Genomic DNA, 22,161 nt, shown 5'->3' with positions numbered 1-22,161 from the left:
CGAAGATCGCCGAAGAGCACGAACACGACCTTACTCAACACTAGCAGTTCTTCGTAGGCAGTATACTACAGCACCAAAGCTTTAAAGTAATGAATGAATGTGGTGGTAAATATGTCGGCCATTTTAGAGCGATTAGCTTAAATATTTCTATCTCTTAGAGTTAGGAACGATGCACTAACTTTCTTATGTAAATATAGGCCTATTACCTGCTCGTCTTAATGGTCGAGTGAACATAACACAACCGGCGAATCGCTTCTTTCCTCATTTAAAATTATTCGTTTCAGTTCTCCAGTTTACACTGTGTTACACCTTAACTATGTTGCACTCTCCTACTCTTTTCGTAGGGATATCCTGCTTTAAAGCAATGTTTTAAAGCAATGTTTTTGATTACGCTACAAATAAGAATACGTTTGCAGACTTCCTCGGGCTTGTATAGCAGCCCTCTCCTACGTCAATAAGTGGTCACCTGCAGTTATCATGTGCCAAAGGCGCTCTTTATCTCAGACCGTGAATGTCACTGTAGCACCGTCCTGCAGGTGCTATAGTGGGTTACCGAGTGGTCGTCGCGAAAGGGGATGGCCCATATCACCAACAGAAAGACTGAATTTCTCAAGCGAGAGGAAAGAGAACAGCCCATCCGTAATGTTTCACGAATCGCTTACAGGCCTTGGCTTGGCAACCGAAAGAGTAGAACGAGTAGCAAGTCGCCTGCCATAGCTCTCTCATACTTATTTTAAACATGAATAAACAAGGATAGACACTTAACAGCCTATATTTGTAGACGTACTCAGAATTCAAGTGTCAGTTTAGGGGGCTCTTCCCATAGACCCACGAGTCCCTCTCTTCTACCCCTTTTCCACTGCCGCGGTGCCGGTGCCGGTGCCCGATCGAGCACCGGCACCCGCGCTTTTCCACTGACAAAATACTGGTGCCGGAGCCGAAAACTGGCACCGGCACGGCACCACAGAAATGCTGGTCCCAAAAGTTGGAACCGCTGACGTCAGAGGCTATGCAAATAAAAACCACGCGAGAACCAATCAGTTCAGCGTTTGATACGTGACGTTCTTTAGAGAGGCGGGAGTAACAAAAAACGTCTGACCAAGTAGCGGTAGGCTAAAGGATATTTGTAGCGTGAAAATATGTATATGATTAAAAGATGCATGAGTAACAATTTGTGTCTACATCAATACGGGCTGTTGTTTACATGTTACATGAACGTAGTCGGACCCAGAGTGGTAGAAAAAGACACTCTCTCTCTCGGCTCTGGCTGGTGCAATTAAACCACTTCATGCAGACCTTCATTTAAACACTCGTTTTAACTTTTGAGCTAAGTGACAGACTTACTATTTTCATGAATTTTGCCCCCAGAGCGAAAAGTTCTGGGACAAAATTCGTGAGGTGTTTCGCTGTGTGGAAGCCTAGCGTAAAAGTAAATTTATAAAGAGCAAGCAATGCGTTCTGTCCGACATTATTTTTTCCCCCACGGAAATTACCCAAACTTTCGCTATGTAGCGTTCGGTTCCCAAACCAGTGGAAATGCGGGCCGGTTCTCAAAAGGCACCAAGGCAGCACTGGCTCCGCACCGGCACGGGCACGGGCACCAGCACCGTCGTAGTGGAAAAGAGACACAACAAGTAGTCTCATGACTTATTACTTGTCTGCTGTGTTGAGGCAAGGTCATGGAACACACTTCCAGGACGCAATCACATGGGTTGTTCTAGGAGCGTTAATGACCTGTGCGTTGCTTATACCAGAAGGGCACAGGAATTTAAATGTTAAGAATGTCATTACTGTAAATCCTTTCAGTGTATTTATTGTCTTATTGTCATTGTCTGATCATCCATTTTTAATTTTCAGTGCCTGCTGAGGTCACACAATAGCTTTTCCCCCTTCTCTGTAGGAAATGTTTATTTGTTTCATTGGAGAATGTGCTAACTCTTTCTTAACAAGTTGGCTACGTGACACAATATTGTGTTTCCTGTCAGTCTAGTTTATACGCCCAATATCTTGTTTGATTTAGCTGGAAAACCCAAGCCTGAAAAGTGCAGTACTACTTTTGAGCCATAGAGGGCGCGTATGGACGATCTGAAGGTTGTGTGAAGGTGCGCGTTTCTCAACGTCAAGATGAAGTTAAATAAGTTTAACGTATTACTTGGAAATCGGCGGACATAAGCTTTCGAGAACCATCACAAATCTATATGTTCTCTGTATAGCTCAATAAGTAGTTGCTTTACAATTAAAACCATGAGAAGCCAAAACATACTGTCATGCATTTTATTGCCCAGGTATAATTCATATTATTCCACTGCGACGTTGTAAACGTGAAGGCCATCTAATATACAGGGGAAAAGACAAAACCAGTACAGCTAAACACTGTGTACAAAGTGCATGGGCCATCTTACTTCACACACTTATATAACAGATTACCTTCCCTGACGCATCTTTTTTTTTTTATCATTAGGTATATACAAAGCATTACTTAGAATTTCTCTGGATATACACAGATGACATTAATGTACAGAGTGACCAGAATGTGGGAAGGGCTTCACTCTCAAGGAATGGCAGAGACAAAAAAAATCTGAGTCGCTGTTTGACGTAAACGACTGCGCTCACAAGAGGAAAACAAAAAGTGACTTCTAGTGTTGCACTTTACCAAATCAAATTCACTTCGAATGATGCATTGGACAAAATTCTACCACTAACCCCCAGTGCTTAGCATTACAATTGTCACTTCTAATAGTCTTGCAGAAACAATTAAGATCACCACTTCCCCCCTCCACTTCCCTCTGTTCATTAAGGCTAGATTCTCCTAACTCCCAACCATACAGACTTAATTCTGTCAGACAGCTCTGTCTGTTTACACACACTGTAAACGTATACATGTATATGCGTATGCGTTTCTTGATAGGAAGAGACTGCAAAAGAGAGGATTGAACAGCAGCGTACAGATTCCCATGAATGCACTTTATTGAAGTAAAATGCCTTAACAGGCAGAGAACAGCAGAGTTATTGTACAATAATCCTTTAATAAAAACCTGGGACACATTTAGAAGATCATTATCTTTCCATTTAAATGAATCAGGTATTCTTTTTTTTTTTTTTTTCTCTACTCCCCTTTCCTCCAGATGTCATCCAATTAGTTACAACATCCAACACACGTGAGGTGAACAGCCCCCCCCCCCTCAACAGTCAGATGTTTCCCTTTGAGGAACATAGCATCCAGAAGAAGATAAACCTTAAAATTAGGACGGTGGGGAAGCTTTACACTGCCAGTCTCAACGGCTGGTGGATTAAAGGGGCGAAACACTTGGGACCCACAGAGGAAAACCAGACCATTCTCTTATTAGAATATGTACATAACTGCATAAAAATAAGAAGTTGTTCCAACAAATGGAAGATAATGCATTCAAGTTACACACATAGTATCATTCTTCACCCTGTAATGATAAATCATTCTGTGCTATGTACAATGTAAACAATGGGGCTCAGAAGAACAAGTTCCAATCCATCCAGACAAAGCCAAACCCTCCAACTGCAATCTCAGGAAACAGAGGGGAACTGGGAGAAGGAGGCATACGATGAGGCAAGTTTGCATTTTCATTATTACAAAGCCCTTCAACTGACTCCCTCTTGTAAGTGACATTAACACTGAGAAACTCATGTATGTGGGTGAGCTGCAAAACCAATTTATTTAGGTCTTTATTTATTTATTCATTTATTTACTTATTTAGGCTGAAATGATTATAAAAACGCATGTGATATCACTCAGAGCCTCCAGAGGTCTGTCATGGGCTGTAACTGTAGAAAAGTAAAGGATCCACTGTATACGTGTTCTCTATAAAATAAGTTAGTCGAAAGTAGATTAACACATGAATTTTTTGAGGGGGGGGGGGGACAAGAATTGATGCAAGCAGTACCCAGACAGAATTCTTTGAAGAACTCGGTCTTTAAAGGCTAAAGTGCAGACCAACTTTGAGCACCTGAGGAGGGAAATCATTAGGTGAGTTGGTAGAGAGTAGATGGGTTGGGAGGGTCAAAGGCAAATGGAAGAGATCCAGCAATTCCTTATTAGTTTCAGCAACCTGGTTGCAAGCAGTTTCAACATCAAGGAAAAAAAAAACAACAAAAAAATGCACATGCACGTATGGCAACTCATAGGCACACAAAACACACACAGCCGCCCATCCATACAAGTTTTACAACATACACAAAAAAAAGCTCTCACAGATAAAAAGCACACTTGCATCCCATCCCCTGGCACACTAGGAATCCTCCTCATTGTCCTTGTTTTTCTTGTAAATTGGCATGTTGATACTATGAAAGGCAGGGACCCAGCGGTTGTCATGAAGTCCCACATTGCAGCCAGGTGTGTCCTTGTGAGACCCGCGGCAGCACATCCAGTAACCGGGGCCGTAGGGTAGTGCCTGGCAGTAGGGCTTATGGTGCCAGCGACAGAGGGAGACGTCACCCCGGCCGTACCGCTTCTTGCACTGTTTGCAAGGGTCGTCTTTGTAGCGGGGATCGGAGACCCAGCGCGAGTCGGCCGGCCGGACACCGTAACTCTCAATAATAAACTTAAAGTAGTGGCAGGTGCACTTAAGGGCGGCCAGGCTTTCAGTGGGCAGCAGGCAGAAAATTTTGACTATGATGTGGTGGGGTAGACAGGCCATGTATTGCTGCGGTTCCAGGAGGAGCTGGATCTTATTACGCATTTCCAGGAACTCGCTAGACACCGGTGGGCGCAAAGGCACGGGCTGCCGGCAAACAAGGTTACTCCCCTCTGCACTTTTAGCCTCATCCCCATCTCCTTTTACCTCCTCCTCAGCATCCCCCATTTTGTCCACACTCCCCTCACTAGTTGAGCAAGGCTCCAATGGTGGCTTTAGGGATGCAGCCAGACTTGGCTTACAGTCCTGGATGTCAAGCATGGGCTCAACATCCCGAGATTTTAGGCTTCTCTCTCTGGGTCTTTCCTGCAGAGTCAAAGGAGGGGACTGTGAAAAGAAGAGCATACCTGGTGGGGGTTCCTCTATGTGCTGGCTTGCTTCTTGGCCGTCCTGCTCCGACTCAGACTGCAGACCGTGTCCTGCCTCTACGGCAGCACAAGCCTCCTCCTGCCCTACCACCTGGTTTACCTCATCCTGACTGCCAGTCTGACTGGTTAAACCACAATCAGAGTTCACAGTCGGCACAGGTATGGCTGCGTCGGACGCACCACAGGGTTTGTCTGAACGGCACGGAAGTTGTTCCGTGGAGCTCGAGACGAGCTCTTGCGTGCCGCTTGGAGGAGTCGGCTTTGAAGGTGCTGAATAGGGCTCGGAACTTGCCAACAACACACGACCCACATTCCTTCGCAGGCTGTTGTTACGAGACAGAACCCCACCTTCTCGAAAGCTCTGCCTTTTCAGACACTCTGACTCCAGCTTGGCCACCATGTCCTGCACCCTCACGCACTCTCCCTCTTCCTCTCGGTTTTCAGGTTGCTCCAAGCTTTTGGGCTCCTGCTGTTCCACTGGCTGAAGTGCCGATCCACCTTTGGACAGAGTTATTGTGCTAGAGCTTCGCAATGACAGGGGTTTAGAGTCCACCCGCTGGTCACTGGCCATCTGCTCCAAATAAGCCACCATCTCCACCACAGATGGAGGCTTTCCTACCTCCTCTGCTTCCACTCGATAAACCATTTCCTCGGCCTCGTCTCGGGATGGTTCGGTGTTCTCGCTCCCAACAGGCGTTGGTCTGCTTTCAGGTTTTGGTGCTTGTAGATCTAAGCCCCTGGGCTTGTCGAGGTTTCCAGATTTCCTCCTGCGCTTCGCCACAGAACATTCCCCATCCCAGCAGCCTTTCACTTTCATGGAGATTGTTCGCAGGTCTTGAGCGGGGCCCTCGCTGTCAGGAGTGCTGTCAGTGCCACCTCCACTCGCATGGCCAGACTGCTGGGCAAAGATGGCAATTTTCTCCTTAGTGTTTCCGGGCTTGATGACTGCCCATATGTCTAATGGTCCCTCTCCATCTTCTCCTTGGTATAACCTGAGTGAGCCCTCATTTTCCATCCCCGTTGAAGATGCAAGCAGGACTAAGGAACCGGTCAACGTCGTGACGGACGACGCAGTCTTGTTTTTTCGGGCCCGAGGACCGGGGAAATCCCCATTAACTCTGGATGTGGGGGCTCCTCCGTTGTGGTTGTTGCTGTTGGTGGTACAGCGCAGAGTGTTCGTGGAGATGACACCGAGGGGGCACCGGTTGGCTGTGCCGTTGCTAGACAAGCTCACATGTGTGCATGCCTGGCGAACACCCCACTCAGTTCTCAGTGCTCTTTGCTGGTCCACACGTATGCCTCGTGTCCCATTCAGCGCCGATTCCCGGTGAAGCTCCTGCTCTTGTAGTTTGGGATATGGCTTAAGGTGCATGGTGGTAAACCTGAATGGGGAAAAAAATGAAATAAAAGGTGTGTTATTAAGAGGCTGAGAAAGTTTAACGGATTATTTCAAGGTTATTTCATACACATCTCAGTCGACACTGTTCCCAGATCAGTGATTACAATAGCATACCAACATTAAAGTAATCTGTTCTTTGAGATAAGTGACTGTCACGATGTGTCTTTCATCGCACATCCCCACAAACATCAATAAAATGTTTAGAATAGGAAAATGGAAATGTTTAAAGTAGGTTTCACCCAAATTCGCGATACTGTCCTTGATTAAACAGAGTGTTATTTTTTTTTTTTAAAGATTCATTAGTTATTCCAACTGATAATCATCTTGAACTCTAGACACAGTACACACTGATGACATCGTAAGTCAAAATCATAAAAAGGAGCTAATGAAGCACTACCAGTTGTTTCGAACTTGTGGAAAATCTGTTTTTCGACAATAGGTCACAACGGAGGCCCTTGTGAAACATCTTTTTGGAACACGAGCGTGACACCAGACGTCTTAGGAATAAGAGATGTGTCACATGAAACAGAAAAAAGGGCCGACTGTTCCCATTGTCCTGCCGCTGACATAATGGGAGTAGAGCCACCCAGGTCCAGACACAGCTGGGTACTTACACAAGCATTCAGCTGACAGGGGCCCCAGCTGCCCTGACCGAGAACACTTCAGAAACAGCTACACTGATGGGAGGTCTACACCCTCACAGTTTCAAGTGCTTATAAGGTATTCTTCCACTGCAGAGCCCAGCCTGATAACGGGGGTACAGGGAAGGGGGGGGGGGGTCCCTCACGTGATTTAATCTGGGATGGCATTCTGAGTGTGTTGTGAGGGGGGCTAGTACTGGGTTCAGTCACAGTGGGGTGAGTGCGGGGGTTTACAGGCCCGAAAAACATTCACTGGTCAGCTGTTATGGAAAGTAGCATGCCAACGGGGATGTGAGAACGCCAGTTGGCGTGTCCTTGGAAAAGTTTACATCTCTTACCCTTCTCATCTCATCGTTTTTTAATTCTTGTTTCCACGGCGGCGGCGGCTTGTGAAGAGAACAATCTACCGGGTCAGAGGAATTTTGCCGAGCTCACGCAACGGACGAAAAAAAAAAAAAAGTGGGGCAAGCAAAGCGTGGCGAGTCAACAGTGGCTTCTGTTTCCATGGATACAGGGCACACTTACATTTCCTGGCACAACACTCGCTTTGACTTCCTGCTCCTGCCAACGCTCTGACTCAGGGCAGTCAGTGCACACATGGGGGAAATTCTTTCTGGAGGCCCAGCAGTTCAACAGAAACTCACTTTTCCTTCCCTTCAAAAGGGCGGCCGAAAAACCGATAAAGTCCAATAATAAAAAAACAAAAAAAACCCCAAACGGAACAAAAACATACATACAGGAGACAGTAGGCTAAGCTTTTGGATAGAGTTATCTGCTTTATTTATCCTTCCTTTAAACAGTGTTGAACTAGACAGCTTATGTATTTAACGTGATCACAGGGGTCACTTTATCCTTATCTTTAGTCAACTTACAGGGCACGAGGTTTATTGATACTACTGATTACCACAATATTATTGCACAGGCTGGGAGAGACACAGAAGCCTCGTACTGATTGGCCGTTCATGTCACCAGCACAGGCCTGATGGCCAAAGGAGCAAGATGGGAGGGGTACCGTCATTCTAGAATGGATCAAGATCGCCTTGGACTCAAGCCAACTCATATCTGAGCCCTCCAACACTGACTTTTTACCCATTACACAACTTGGCAAAAACATACGGCCTCTTACTGGCCTGTGTGTTTTCGACCGCCCTTACAGCTCAGAGTTTCCTTAAGATGGTGTGCCAAAACATATGCAAGACCGGCCGATAATTCGAGCAGGGAGAGGTACAGGAGCATTACGTAAAAAGAAAACAAATACACTCAAGTGAAAAGCACAACTGAGGGGCTGAGTCATGTAAAAGGATGAGGTTGAGCTCACACCAAAGCTCATACTGCTTCAATTAACTTCAGTTTTTTCGCCCCTTCGCCTTCTAGTAAACGTCCATGACTTCCCGCTCTATAGGGGGCCTGCCAGGGAGCCTTATCCAACTCAACAGAAAGAAAAAAAAAAAAAGAAAAAAAGAACAAGGATGAAGTCACAACTGCAGAATCTGCTCTGTTCTAATTATGCTGTAACACTGTGTTTTGCCTGAAACTGAGGTTCAGCGTCTGGGTCTGCACAGGGCTTTGCATGTGTTTTTGTAGACCAGTACAAGGTAAGACTTTACCTCTGAAAGACAGACCTTCAGGGGTGATTACAGGTGACGTTAGCCAAGCGTCACACTCCTTGACGACACATATGAATATGCAAGTTTTTTTTTTTTTTTTTTTTTTTTTAAAAAGTGGAAATCCAGTGACCACTGATCACTCATCACTATTACCAGGTTGACATGACTTACACTACATTCTGGGTCTAAATACTGCATTCTGGGTCTAAATACTACAATGGTTCGGTGTCTAAGGGATGATCACATCCAGCGTGCATAAGATACGAGCAGGAAGAAAAAGGAATTAGTAGGACAACGCTTTTATAAAAGCAAACAGATCACAATTTGTCATATGCCCGCGAGGATGACATCATGACATGGCACATACCCATGAACGTGAGAACTAGGTTGTTTGTCTTATCTACTCCATATAGCCTACACCCTTTACTAATAAAACACATTCTGAAAAGAATCATTTGTATTCTGAAGCATTCTCAGATTCCATGCTCGTAGCTGGATTCCGAGTTAACAGCCAATCCACGCTGTGATATCCGCTTTTTCCACATCGCGGAAAAAAAAAAAAAAAAAAAAACATCCTACAACACGCACATCTGTACAGCATACCCCCGAGTGCATCAGATAAAATAAGTAAATCAGAACTATAAGTGTTCGCCCGTATCCATTCAATCAGAGGAAGTGCGGCTTACCTCCAGGCTGGCTGCAAGTTGCAGGTTTGTTTCCGTGGATCCCTGTACGGGGTAGGGTTACAGTAACTAATGGATTCACATTTCTGAGGCATCAGTCCTCTCCCTCCAGTGCGGCGCGTCTCGTCCCCTCACAAAAGAGCTCCTGGGCCTTGGGACTTCAGCCACACTGCGAAAAAAAAAAACGATAAAAGACAGCACACAGGTATGAGAATACCGCTCTGCCTCTCCGGACGTGCGCGAACACGTTTGGGGTTTCATTTTGCAAAGCGCCTTCAGGTTCAATATGTGGGAAAGCACAGCGCAAGTTTAAAGGCTTTGACATAATCACCAGATACTGGTTGACTTGAATCAGAGCATGTTTTTTGTTTGTTTGTTTTTTTGAAGGGCATATCATGACTGATACAATGTAAACAAGCAGGTTGTCAAATTTTTTTTGGTTGTGCCATATGAGCACCATATGCAAAAGAGCTTTGAGACATTGTGCTTGTTCTAAAAATGGTGGCACAGCCATGTCATACTTTTCTGAGATATCTTAGTTTTTGATCTGTGTCACACCCCAAATGAACCCATTATGAGTTTAACACCACAGTGCTGAAAAAAGTGTGTTACACATGGGACACATCTCTAAATCTCCTCTGTCACTATGCAGAATAAGCTTTTTTTAATTTTTCTTTTTTTAAAATGGGCCTACAGTGAGTGAAGACATGCATACGCATTGTAAAACTAAATAAGACAAGAGTTACATTTCCCATGCCAGGGAGGAAAATAGACGCACAGTTTGCTTTCAAAGAGATATCCCAGCCATGAAGTCCAGATAAGCCTGAACAAAAGCTGCTTTGGGACAGTAGCTGGCAGAATGGAGTGGAGAGGGCAAGCTTAACATCCCACACACACACACACACACACACACACACACACACACACACTCTCTCTCTCTCACACACACACACACACACACACACACGCACACAAACGTTCTCTTTATTCCACAGTACACAAACATGGTTAGCCTCAACTTAAAAAGATTTGAACAGAGCCAAGATAATTTTATTTCCTCTTTTGTCTGCAATGTAGCCTGAGCTTATCTGTGCAGCACAGACCCTTTCCAAAATCCTGACTCATTTCTGAAGTGGTCAAAAGTACCAAAGTGTTGAAACACACAGAAATACACACAGAAAAATGTGTTGGGAGGGAGGGTACAGTCAAACCAGCACAAGCTGAGTTAATGATGTAAAATTTGATCATTATTAAACGTGCCTCAACACAGAGCGTTTCCTCATATGTCCAAATGAGTTTATATTCTTTATGTTAACATCTTTATGAAAGCCGCATGTCTCAGACATGAGCAACGACATAATTTAATACAATGAGTGCACTGCCAACAACACCATTTCACACTTCACCAACTGATTTCTCACACACACACACACACACACACACACACACACACACACACGCATCCAAATGAGGTCTCCAGGACTCAGCATTCCATTATAGTAGACCTCAATACTGTGAGTGTCACAGAATCCACAGAAGTGCAGCAAGCACTTGACAGGGGGGTTGCTGCACACGCGTTCTCTCCTGTGCCTGTTCTACACGTGACCAAACCGGTCACAGCGCCTCACCTAAACAGCTGTTCTTGGCCACAGATGACTCCCGAGTACTCTACTTACAGACACGTGCACGCCTGCAAGGAGCAAATAAATGAAGGAGGTCTGAAAAGGAGCCAATGGGCATCTTGGGTCTGAGCATGTCTATATAAGGCAGGGATAATCAATACTTTTGGAATGTCCCTCATTTGAGGAGGGGCCAGGAGCTGGATTGTGCAAAGGTGGTGACAGGACATTTTCTGAGACGCGCACAGAAACACGTCCGACTGCAGGCAGACAGACAGCAACATGCACGTACGTACACACACACACTCACTCACACACACATACAAACACACACACAGACACAGACAGACAGACAGAGACACAGGCACAGACAGACAGACAAAGACACAGGCAGAGACAGACACACGTCTGTTTCTTTGTCGACAGACCTTCTGCCACACTCCCTATACCTAAACTTACTCAGGCCTTCCATAAAAACGATTTCATTTAATGAAACCAAGAGACAGAAGGGTAAGGCTTTTACAAAGTTCACACAACACCATTTTTCAGACAGCGGCTCTCCTTAAAGAGTTAAGAGGTCCGGCTGCTAGACTTAGTTTCACAGGGTCTTTCTAGCGTCGGCCTCGGAACTTGTTAATTCTCTCTGTCATAAATCAACCCACTGTGAACCCCTCAGCAGCACTTACAGTAAGGTTTTTAAAAGCGACCATTTCTCGGATGAGGGGAGGACTACCCCTGAGGAGAGTAGTAAATTACATAACATCATATTAAAACAGAAAACACTGAGCAGTTAAGGACGACTGAGCAAACAAAGCCCGCCCCCTTCGCTGAGAGCTCGACATTTAAGCTAGACAGATACTCACAAACATACCTGCTCTGCACTTCCACACAAGACAAGAACCACGTCCAATCCGTCACTTGATATCAGCAACCGGAGTGAGACGACTAACTCTTATCTCTACACAGAATTACTATTTCACAATGGAAAACAGACACACACATGAATCATTGCCTTGCAATAACACCACTTCCCCATTAAGTGAACTTTATAGATATGTTTAACATTATCTACTGTCTTGGAAGAGGCGATATTGAAAGTCGCCTTGTTGTTCCCCCTTGCTGTGGTTTGGATATTTCAACAGACCGAGACATGAGGGCTTTTTTTTTTTTTCCCCCCCGAATCCAAAAACAAACCCAGAGTAGTGTCTGGATCTGTTTTTAAATCTGATTTGGTTTTTACAGCGTTCTTACATCAAGCCTCTCCTCTGGTCAAACAACTTCAGACCATTTTAGGCGAGTGCAGTTTGGTTGTAAAACCGTTGCGTAATATTGGCACAGGACAAGCTGGTCTCTTCGTGCGTTTCTTTCACATACACACAGTAATATTTTTCTCCACTGGTTCCTTTTTTCAAACCGTGGACACAGAAGTTGAGTCAAAAGTAAACTTACAACCATTTAAAAGCCAGCGCTGCTTTCAGATCCTACCTACGTTGTGTTTCAAAAACGCATTCTTTTAAAGAAGACTATTTTCAGCACAAGGAAGAGACCACTCAGACTGTCGACCCAAGAGACTGAACAACTGTCTGAAGTCTGGAGTTCAAACCATTCAAAAGCTATTTTGGACAACATACGTAGCTTTTTGTGATCTATAGGTAGACACACAATTGTTTCATTACAGTCTTTGAAAAACTTAAAAAGAAAAAAAAAAAAAGAAGAAAGGTCAAAACAGATTAAAAAGGCATGAAAACATGAAGCTTAACTCTTGCATTACTGTAAGCCTAGACCGACTGAAATGGACTTTTGTATACTGTGTGCCAATTAGAAGACAGGTTAAGTGTAGTGCAATAAGCCAATCACAGTGCAATCTGTCTCACGCCAAGCTTTTCAGGTTTTCTTTCAGCGGGGCCCGGAACCCATTTGCCCAACCAACCATTAAGACCACTCTTTAATAATAATAATGATAACAATAATAATAACAAAGGCCCTCTTTTTGACAGTCAACCTCAGCTTTGAATTCCACATCTCTGCAGAGAAGTTCACACTTGTTCTGTAATTGCATCTTGAGGGGTGGGGGGCTGTGAAGAGCTGTGGTTTAGTGTGTTCACATTGCCTCAGGGCTCCGGGTATATTCTCTCTCTCTTTCTTTCTCTCTCTCTCTCTCTCTCTCTCTGTGCGCCAAGCACCAAGCTGCTGTTCTGACACTGCACCAGGAATAGCAAGGACAGGTCAATAAGTCAACCCACCCCACCCTGACCCAGCTCAGCTCACTTCAACCTGTTGTCATGGGTAAGGGGTGAGAACACGGCCAAACATGTTTACTAGTGGTTAGGGGCTACGACCTCACAAACAACCTGTTGTGAGATGTTATGACGGGTCAACTTTCCTCCTCTTCTTCTTCTTTTTTCTTTTCTTCCTCTCCTCGTGAAACCAGATACGTCAACCACACCTTGTACAAACAGCCTGACTTGGCTCATTTTTCCAGGGCAAATTCCTTCCTGTTAAACTCTCTCGTTCTTGCAACCAATATATGTCTTTCCCAGTGTTCTAGCTTAACAACAGCACATACAATGCCCATTTTGAATGAATCTCTGCGTTCCAAGAACATCGTAATGTGTTCTTCCTAAGCAGACACCGCATTTTGGACCAAAGTACTGCCGAAAAAACCGACGCAAACCAAAGCTTGTCAGTAAATGGCACAACCCAAATTAAGTCACTCTTTCTCTCTCTCTCTCTCTCTTTCTGGAATGTACAGCATTGTAGTGCTGAAGCACACACCCAGGGACAAAGAGCGAGCAATCGTGTGCGTGTGTGTGTGTGTGAACATGCACTCGCAAACATCCACACTTGGATGGAACTATATCTGTGGTCAGCAGGAGAAAAGCAGGAAAACGCCGGGCGGTGCGCGAACGTGCCCTGCATAATTGATGATGGAAAACACTCCTAAGTTTCACACTTTTCCATTTAGTCAACATCACCGAGCAAGGTACAAACACCAGAAGACACGGCAGGGCGAAGAGAAGCATCATGTGAAAAAGAAAAAAAGAAAGAAAAAAAAAAAAAGAAAGAAAGAAAGAAAAAACAATGGTCATTCCAGCCTCATGATGCTGTGTCTGAGCTTGTAGAAAGGGGGGAAAAAAAAAAAAAAAAAGACTCCCACGAAAGTCCTGAGAACCCACTGGATTAAGTCTCCCTTATCTCTAAAGACTTGTTACAGCCTGCTGCTCTACAGTCGCCTCACCCAAAACAACTTTTATTTATTTATTTATTTTTGCTTGAGAAGCCATCAGGAGCTCGTTGAGCTAAGTAACGTCGCCTTTTTTTCTTTTTTTTTTGCACACGTCTCCCCAGTCTTCTTAACGCCTCTGGGGCAGTACAGGCAAACAGGTTTTCCTGGGCTTTGCCGCCCATCCAGTCCTCAAACGTCTCAAGATCTGCACGAGCTATTCCGCTCAAACAGGTGGTGGGTCAGTCAGAGAGCACAGGGCAATCAAAAGGGTTTCATTTACCAAACAAGTGTGAACGGGCGCTATGTATTCTCTCTTTACAACAGATAAAATGCAGAAAAAGAGAGAGGGGGGGGCATTATCAAAGTCAAACTCAGTTGCGTGTGTTTCTACTTCACAAATGCCGTTGAAGGAAAACGGTGGTTACGGAAACTGTCCAGCGCAGAACTTTCATAAGTTTGTTGACAAGAAACACAATGCGGGATATTCAAGCACGATTCCCGTCTTTGTGTGAACGTGACTACTGCTTCTATATATGACCTGTAAACCACATGGATCTGTTTGAAACATGTAGGCCTAGTTCTTCAAGACAAGTACTGCATGTCTAATCTGTTTTAGACTAACTGAGCAGTTATTACATTCTTAGTAATGGCTGGATCTAACTCAGTAAGTTAGAAAAACAATTTCTTCTGTCACCTGAAAACAGACAGAACATGGGATATATTCAAAAGCAAATGTTGATTCTGTACAAAGCCCTGTTCCACGCAAAACTGCCGATCCACATCCTGTTCAAATTTTACAGTTTAGCCTATTGGACTTATTGCAGGAGAACTCAAGTTCTGCTGTGTTTCAGGAAGAAACAAACTCTGTACATGACAGAAAGTGCACTTCATGACTGAATGAACAAGTCACTGATATTCACCATAAACACGCATGATGATATAAACCCAAAAGCCAAACAAAAAGGTCCTCGAAATCCAGTCAGAACTCATTTCATGTCAAGAAGGGGTGGGAGAACAAAGAACTGAGCAACTGAGCTAAGAGCACCAGGAATGTTAAAGATAAATCATGTGACGAAAATGACCACACGTATGGGACATTTTACCGTAACCAAACATTAAAAAAAAACAAAAAACAGCAAAATGCAGACATCAGCAAAACGCGTGCATCAGCAAAAGCGCACAGCCTGCCAAATTCATCTCCGTAATTATGCTACAGTACATTGAAAACTTCCAAGTTCTCACCCCACCTCCCCCACGATTAAACAAGGCCTTTGGATGCACTGACCGTTGCTAACGCCTGACCTGTTAATCAGAAGCCAAACGTCATTTCAAGGGGTGACTAAGAAATGCAAGTCTGTATGGTAAGCCCAGAAAAACTGCCTATGCAGTTAGTTTTCACGCACAGTCACTGCGTTTTCAATCAGAACTGACAGCAGCTGAAAAACTCAGATCTTTCGTGATCTTGAAGAGGTGACCATCAGCTGGGTAGTAGCCTATTCATTTGGGTAATGCAAATAAGACAGACAGAGACGATCTCCCCCGTGTAATCACATGGGGCAAAGTACACAGGTCTACTTTAAGCTGTCGTCAGTGTTTTTTCTTTTAATTCAATACAATCAAGGCAAACAATAGGTCTGCACAGATATTTAGAGGACTTTCTGTGGCTTCCTGTTTTGAGAGGTATCATAAATATATGCATTGGCCGATATGTGCATTGGCTACAGAAGACCGAGCCATAGATCCTGCCTCGGAAGTACGGTGACATAACAGGTTAAAAACAGTATTACGAACACCTATCTTTTTGGTCTGAAGCCTGACTGAAAATGGAAAAAACTGTAGTCGGATACACAAATACAACAACTATTTCAATATAAAACAGCGACTGGTACGCCCTGCCCGACACAGTTAACGTACCAAACGATGGCTAACTTCTGCTCTCGTGCCAAAATGGTTTTGGGTTCAATCTGTAAGGCATTTTGTGGCCCATCGTTTCCCGTATCGTGTTGCCATTACTCCAAATGAAGATATAATTGCGTCTGAACTATGGAATATATTTGGAAATAATGTAAAAAAAATCTTGCGAGTACCAATCATGAACATTTGTTGCAAACACGAGAACCACACCAGCTTGCTGGCTAACGTTGGTTAGCTTCCGTCGTGTATTTTAAAGCTTATTTCAAAAGACACAAGATTTAAAACGTCCCACTAAATCAATCCCCTTGACATATAAAACAGACATATCAGTAGATTAAGCTATACCTCCACTTCACCAGATCGTTTTTTCAGGCATACAAATTCGCATGACCTCTTCTACTGCGTCTGCATTATGAACGCCATCAGCCAAGGGGATCTCACTTTTGCACATAAAGTTTCTGAAGATCGTATGTCATAATGGTAGAGAATTCAAGCTATTGAATGACAACTAATAACAAAGAGTCAACATATAAACCATTTTCCAATCTATCTAAGAGTCCCCACCCATGCTAGCTACCTGCCATCTTCTACTGCCCATGACGATAGCTAAACACCTAGCTAGCAGGCTAATTCCTCATCATGGGAATGCAGAAAGCTGACCATATATCTCACCTCAAAAATGCTGCACTTACATTGACGCCTTGAAATAATTCAGCGGCAAAGTCGCTGTCCCGAAAAATAGTCTTCGTCATAAAACAGACAATGTAATAAGCTATAGTAGGAGGAAGCTAACCTGTCTAGGCAAAAAGTCGAAATTAAGTTAAATTAATTCTGGAATCCACTTGCTGAAAAAGTCCGCGCCACCGTTTTCTGCTTTCTGCATTCAGGCCAGTTCCTCCCAACGTCTTCTCATTCTTTGAAACGTGTTTAAACCTAAAGTTATAACCATCCAGATCTGGGGGTTGTCTCTCTACCCTATTTTTCACTCTTCTAACCTGGTCCCAGGTCTGCAAACTGTGTAATGAGGGAACTACAGCCTGATATTACACGCAACCTTCTGACGTAGAGGTGGAACGCGCACGTACTGACAACACGCTTATAAGCAAACACAAATTTTAAGAACTTGGGTTGAGACGTGGACGAGTGTATTAGATCCTATCTGGTTAAAATCAAGCTGCTTTTCACAAAATTAATCATAATTAACTATCGGTGTTTAAAGCTCAGTGCAGTGAGATCAGAATTAATCTCTTGAAATCAGGGGAAACTGAAGGACAGAAATGGAGGAGCATTTCAACCTTGACAAGTCAGGTTTCAGAAATGAAAGTCGAAAATGTAATGAATAAATAAATAAATGAATAAAAAATAAAATAAAATGAAGTTGTACCAGACCTTTTGTTTTATTACGTGTAATCCATATGAAGCACTAAGATCTGGTGCAAAGTGCGACAAGGGACTACTCCTTGAATAATTCAGCTCAGTTGTCTCTGATTCCCATGAAGTCTGCCATGAACTGTTTCCATCGTTAAAAATGTATTACTTGACTCCAGGATACTTTGGTGGGGATTTCTTTTGATGAAGATTGCCGTGGCTGCTAAATGTTTTCCCTATTGCAGGGAGAAATGTTTAGTGCAGGGGGTGTTACTCTGAATGGTTAAGGTTCCGTAGTAATTTCTACAGCTTGTGATGGAATCTCGTCAACAAGCATCACTCTTTTTTTTCCTGTTCACTCTTGTTCACATGACTCCTGCGCATGTCACCATGCGATACTAACGCAAAGCTTAGGTAGGACTTTGGCTATCTGATACTGGAGCACATAAAACATTGTGTGGACAAAACTGTATAGTGTCCCAAATGACACACAAGTAACCAGTACTATTATTAGAACAGCATGAACGGATGCACAGTGTAATATCCGCGTTTTGTCGCTGTCATGTGTCAGGGGTTTAGAAAACTCTGTCTCGACTTGCATCAGGGAGAGCGTTTGTGTTTATACCGAGTTACAAAATACCTATGTTTTAAAAGGTCTGTTTATGAAGCATTTTATCTTAACAATTAAGCTACCAACATAAGTCAGATACGGCTGACTGGAAATCTGTAAGGCGTGCAAAGCCTGCAATTGATAACTTCCCAGCATTTTTGTACGCTACTTGCTCAGAGAGAATTTCAAGAAAACAATGTCACGGCATTTGCAGTTATTATTTCTATACAACTGACACAAACCAAGCAACTCGAAGCTGTCTAAATTGCCTGTTTACTGTTTATTATTCAGTTTGCCAATTCAAATTCATGGAATTTTCCCCATGTCGCTTAAATATATTTAAGTGAATACAGTTAGCAACTTTATTATACTACTACCACATTTTGTATGTTCGTACTCAGTAAACAGAGCCATCTGGAGGACGTAAGGAAAACTACAACAACATACCTGTCCACAGCATGTGTCGATAAACATGAGTTCGGGGTTTTATTTATTTATTTATTTATTTATTTATTTAAAGGAATTCTAAGTATATAAATTGGAATCACAGCTGATTCCAGATACCTAGGACATTTAAAATGGACAACAGGATAGAAAAGACCTAACAACTATACGTTTCGTGGCAGCGTTTATTGTTAAAGCTTATTCCGATATTTGAATATAATCTTCTGTTTAGACATTCATCGATCTATGACAGGGTATAATATTCATCACGAGAAAGCTGCCAAAGTAAAAAAAAAAAAATAGTCACAGGGCTAGATGCTTTCAGGACAAAGTTAAAGTTTCAAAGTTAACAGATGTGAGGATGACATCATTGTAGATGCTTATAGCTTTGATATTGCTGAGGTCATGGATCCGATGTCTGTACTCCAGCAGGTGAGATTTATTCACGGCGACTTTGAATGCATTGCTCGTGCACAAGATTTTCAGCTGCAACAACACCAGAATAGGTAAGTCACGCAGAAAGCAGGGCAAAGGTTAATTACAATTATAAATGATCATTAAATATGCACGGTAATTTCTTTTGATGAAAGAAAAGGTAGTTACAAGTGAAGGGAAATAAAATAAGTAAACAGTGTCCTCCTTTTTTTTTTGCCTTGCTGCCATATGAGACTTACCTCAAAATGTTGTCCTTGACTGAATGGGAAGGAGGGAAGGTCCCGTTCTTCTTTTCCCCACTGATTTCCAATCTTGCTGTTCCGGACGATGACCTGCTTCCCTCCTTCGTTGAAACGAGGGTTGAAGTGTAAAGCGATGTCATTTCCTTTGGACAAATTAATTGTGAACCTGAAAGAGTCACAGACATTATTTACAGCAATGACCAAAAATCACTAGAATGTCTAAAAAAAAAAAACCCATCCCACAGAACTAGATCACATATCGCAAAGACATGCGGCTGTGATACGACGTCACTATGACAAGTTACTCATATAACTCTGTAGAATATTATCATGTTTGGTATCACTTAGCCTTCGCTAAAAAAAAAAAACCCACTTATGATGGAATAAACAAATTGATTTGCTTTCATCCAGACTCTCCTATGAATAGCTGTTATCAGAGAGCCATCAGCTCTTATCACAGACCGGTTAGGTTCCACAACATTTGCTTATAAAGCTCTGCAAACGCAATCAGTGATCAGCATGAGTTCAACACTATCAAGAGCGTTCATCTAGTAACCAGGATGGTTTCACATTAATCAGATCATCAATGTCTCATTAAATAAGCTTCAAAGCTCTGATGATATTTTCCCCCCCTCTGTGTGTGCAAACAGAAGGGAATTCAGTACAAATCTCTCTTAATTGGGAGGTAATGAACAAACATTGTTAAGTGATCAAAATAATCAGGCAGACTAAACATCTTTGTAAACGAAATAGCTCCCTTTAAAAACAACATCACATTGTCCCATGGAAACTGATGTATTATTACAACCTCCTGTGACATTCTGTAAGTGCTACTAAATGTAAACGTAAATTGCCACACTGTTTCATCCTACACTTGAATGCAAATGTTAGTGCAAAACAACATAATTAGGACATTGTAATAAATATAAATACAATATTGTGACACAGAGCCACAAAATTTGCGAACAAGCAAACAAATAAATAAATAATCAGGACTATGCAGAACTCACATATATGGTATTGTTCTAACAAAAAATAAAATGTATAGTCTACTCGTCAAATAGGCCTGTTTCAATCAGTTGTACAAAATGCTACATGTTCCGATTTTGAGAGGACAAACTCATGTAAACCATGAAAAATATGCATTCTCTTTGCAGACTGACATTTTTGCATTGGGTTTAACCTGGGCATGAATGGTGATGAGCATCTTATCATACACTCCACTGGGTAGTGACTGGTCATATGGCACAATCTGTCACAGAAAGAGAGAGAGGGAGAGAGAGAGAGGGAGAGGGAGAGAGAGGAAGAGAGATTTGGAGAGAAAGATGGGGGGGGGGGGGGCAAGACAGAAAATTTGCAACATAAGCTTAAAAGTGATACAGGTCAGTTGTTATATTTCTAAGGGTAAGGGTATAGCTAAGGGATCTTAGTTAGAGTCAATTAAACTTTGGGTGTTAAACTGCAATTAGACTGTAATTGTAAAGCATATATCCTGCAAATACATACAAATATACGTACATACAAATTTTCCTATTCCTCCCTTCAAACAACCTGAAAATGAGATGCATTTCCCTAAGAACCCAACTGTGGCATGTACAAAATGTCAACCATGAACGCAATGATAACGAATATTACACAGAAAGATTGGCAGCACCTAATTCACATCAGTGAAGTGCTCTCACCAATGCTTTTGGAGGGGGGTTTGGGGGGAATGGTCCTGGTCCCGGTGGAGGAGGTTGGGGCGGCAGCACTGGCTGGGGTGATGGGTGTCCTGGCCAGCCTGGCTGGGGTGATGGTTGTCCTGGCCAGCCTGGCTGGTTTGATGGTTGTCCTGGCCAGCCTGGCTGGTTTGATGGTTGTCCTGGCCAGCCTGGCTGGTTTGATGGTTGTCCAGGCCAAACTGGGTTGGAGGGCTGCCCAGGCAAGGTGGATGGGTTTGTGGGTTGCCCGGGCCAAGTTGGCTGGTTTGGCTGTCCGGGCCACACAGGCCCTCCGGACGGCTGGTTGTTCGGTCCTGGCCACGGGCTGTTCACTGTTTCAGAATTCAGGGCATCTTCAAGCTGAGAGATTCCAAGTGTCAGGGAAAAAAAAAAAGAGTTTTTGGAGAAAATAAGTATCACGCTGTAATACTTATGTGACCCATATAAAATATATTAGATATTTTGGAGAGGAGATCTGTACTTACATTCATTGTACCTGAAAAACTGACAGATAAAGATATATTTATTAGACAAAATTATTACATTTCTACAGTAAGAGTGTTACGCTTCTATTTAATGCAAAGAGAAGGTGACACACACTGCAGGCAGTAAAATGACTAAAAAAGGAGACAAAATCTACATTCATACCACTAATGTATTGGGGTTTTTTTCTTTAATGAAAATGGAGCATTTTGTTTAAAACTGTGCTTCCATGCCCTTTAACTAGTCATCACAGATATGTCCCACACATGTACACACTTTATTTCTCCATCACAAGAGGGAGGGACTAATATTTTCCATTTCAATGTTGCTGCAGTGTTTGTAATTTTCAGTCAAATCAGCAAAACATTTGGTAGAATAAGATAAAACAGGCTATGGAGCTTTTATTTGACTTATTTTCATTTTTACAATAATATCAGAGCTTCAATATGCATCTGTGACATTAAGATCATTTTGCTCCACGAGCAGTGTGTTCAACAGATGGCATTTCCAAAAGGACTGAATGTTTTCTCTGCACGGCATGGCGATCATACTTTGATGACTCATATGAAGAGTCACTCTCCCACCACACCCATGGTTGGGTCTCTGAGAGCCTAAGGGGGGTTTATCTCAGTATGAATAAGCCATAAACAATCCTCTCTGTGCTTCCATGGTCTTGTTCTGTGAGCGCTGTACTCCACTGTTAAAAGACATTTTGAACACCCAGACACGCGCAAACAAGTTTTTATTCGCAACGT

At 43.1% G+C, this 22,161-nt stretch overlaps 2 protein-coding genes across 3 annotated transcripts; both read right to left on the bottom strand.

Annotated features, from left to right (window-relative positions):
* Window positions 1–2,943: 2,943 nt before the first annotated feature.
* fbxo34 (F-box protein 34) lies at window positions 2,944–17,127 on the bottom strand. 2 transcript variants are annotated; one of them, XM_030781820.1, is made up of 3 exons: window positions 16,797–17,127; window positions 9,369–9,534; window positions 2,944–6,417 (listed from the first exon to the last, which is right to left on the bottom strand). In XM_030781820.1, exons 2-3 carry the CDS (start codon window positions 9,458–9,460, stop codon window positions 4,263–4,265), a joined length of 2,247 nt encoding a protein of 748 aa, XP_030637680.1. In that variant the 5' UTR covers window positions 9,461–9,534; window positions 16,797–17,127; the 3' UTR covers window positions 2,944–4,262. The 2 variants fall into 2 exon arrangements, with proteins under 2 accessions (XP_030637680.1, XP_030637688.1); XM_030781828.1 differs by having other exon boundaries at window positions 16,817–17,127.
* A 1,740-nt stretch (window positions 17,128–18,867) lies between these two features.
* On the bottom strand, window positions 18,868–21,414 carry lgals3b (lectin, galactoside binding soluble 3b). The gene is made up of 5 exons (XM_030787854.1): window positions 21,409–21,414; window positions 20,975–21,283; window positions 20,387–20,475; window positions 19,221–19,389; window positions 18,868–19,032 (listed from the first exon to the last, which is right to left on the bottom strand). The coding sequence occupies exons 1-5, from the start codon at window positions 21,412–21,414 to the stop codon at window positions 18,868–18,870; spliced, it is 738 nt and encodes a 245-aa protein (XP_030643714.1).
* Window positions 21,415–22,161: the final 747 nt, after the last annotated feature.

The sequence above is a fragment of the Chanos chanos genome, chromosome 1 (genome assembly GCF_902362185.1).
Source record: "Chanos chanos chromosome 1, fChaCha1.1, whole genome shotgun sequence".
Lineage (NCBI taxonomy): Eukaryota > Metazoa > Chordata > Actinopteri > Gonorynchiformes > Chanidae > Chanos > Chanos chanos.
The sequence above is the reverse complement of the archived record's forward strand: the minus strand, read 5'-3'. Positions and strand labels throughout refer to the sequence as shown.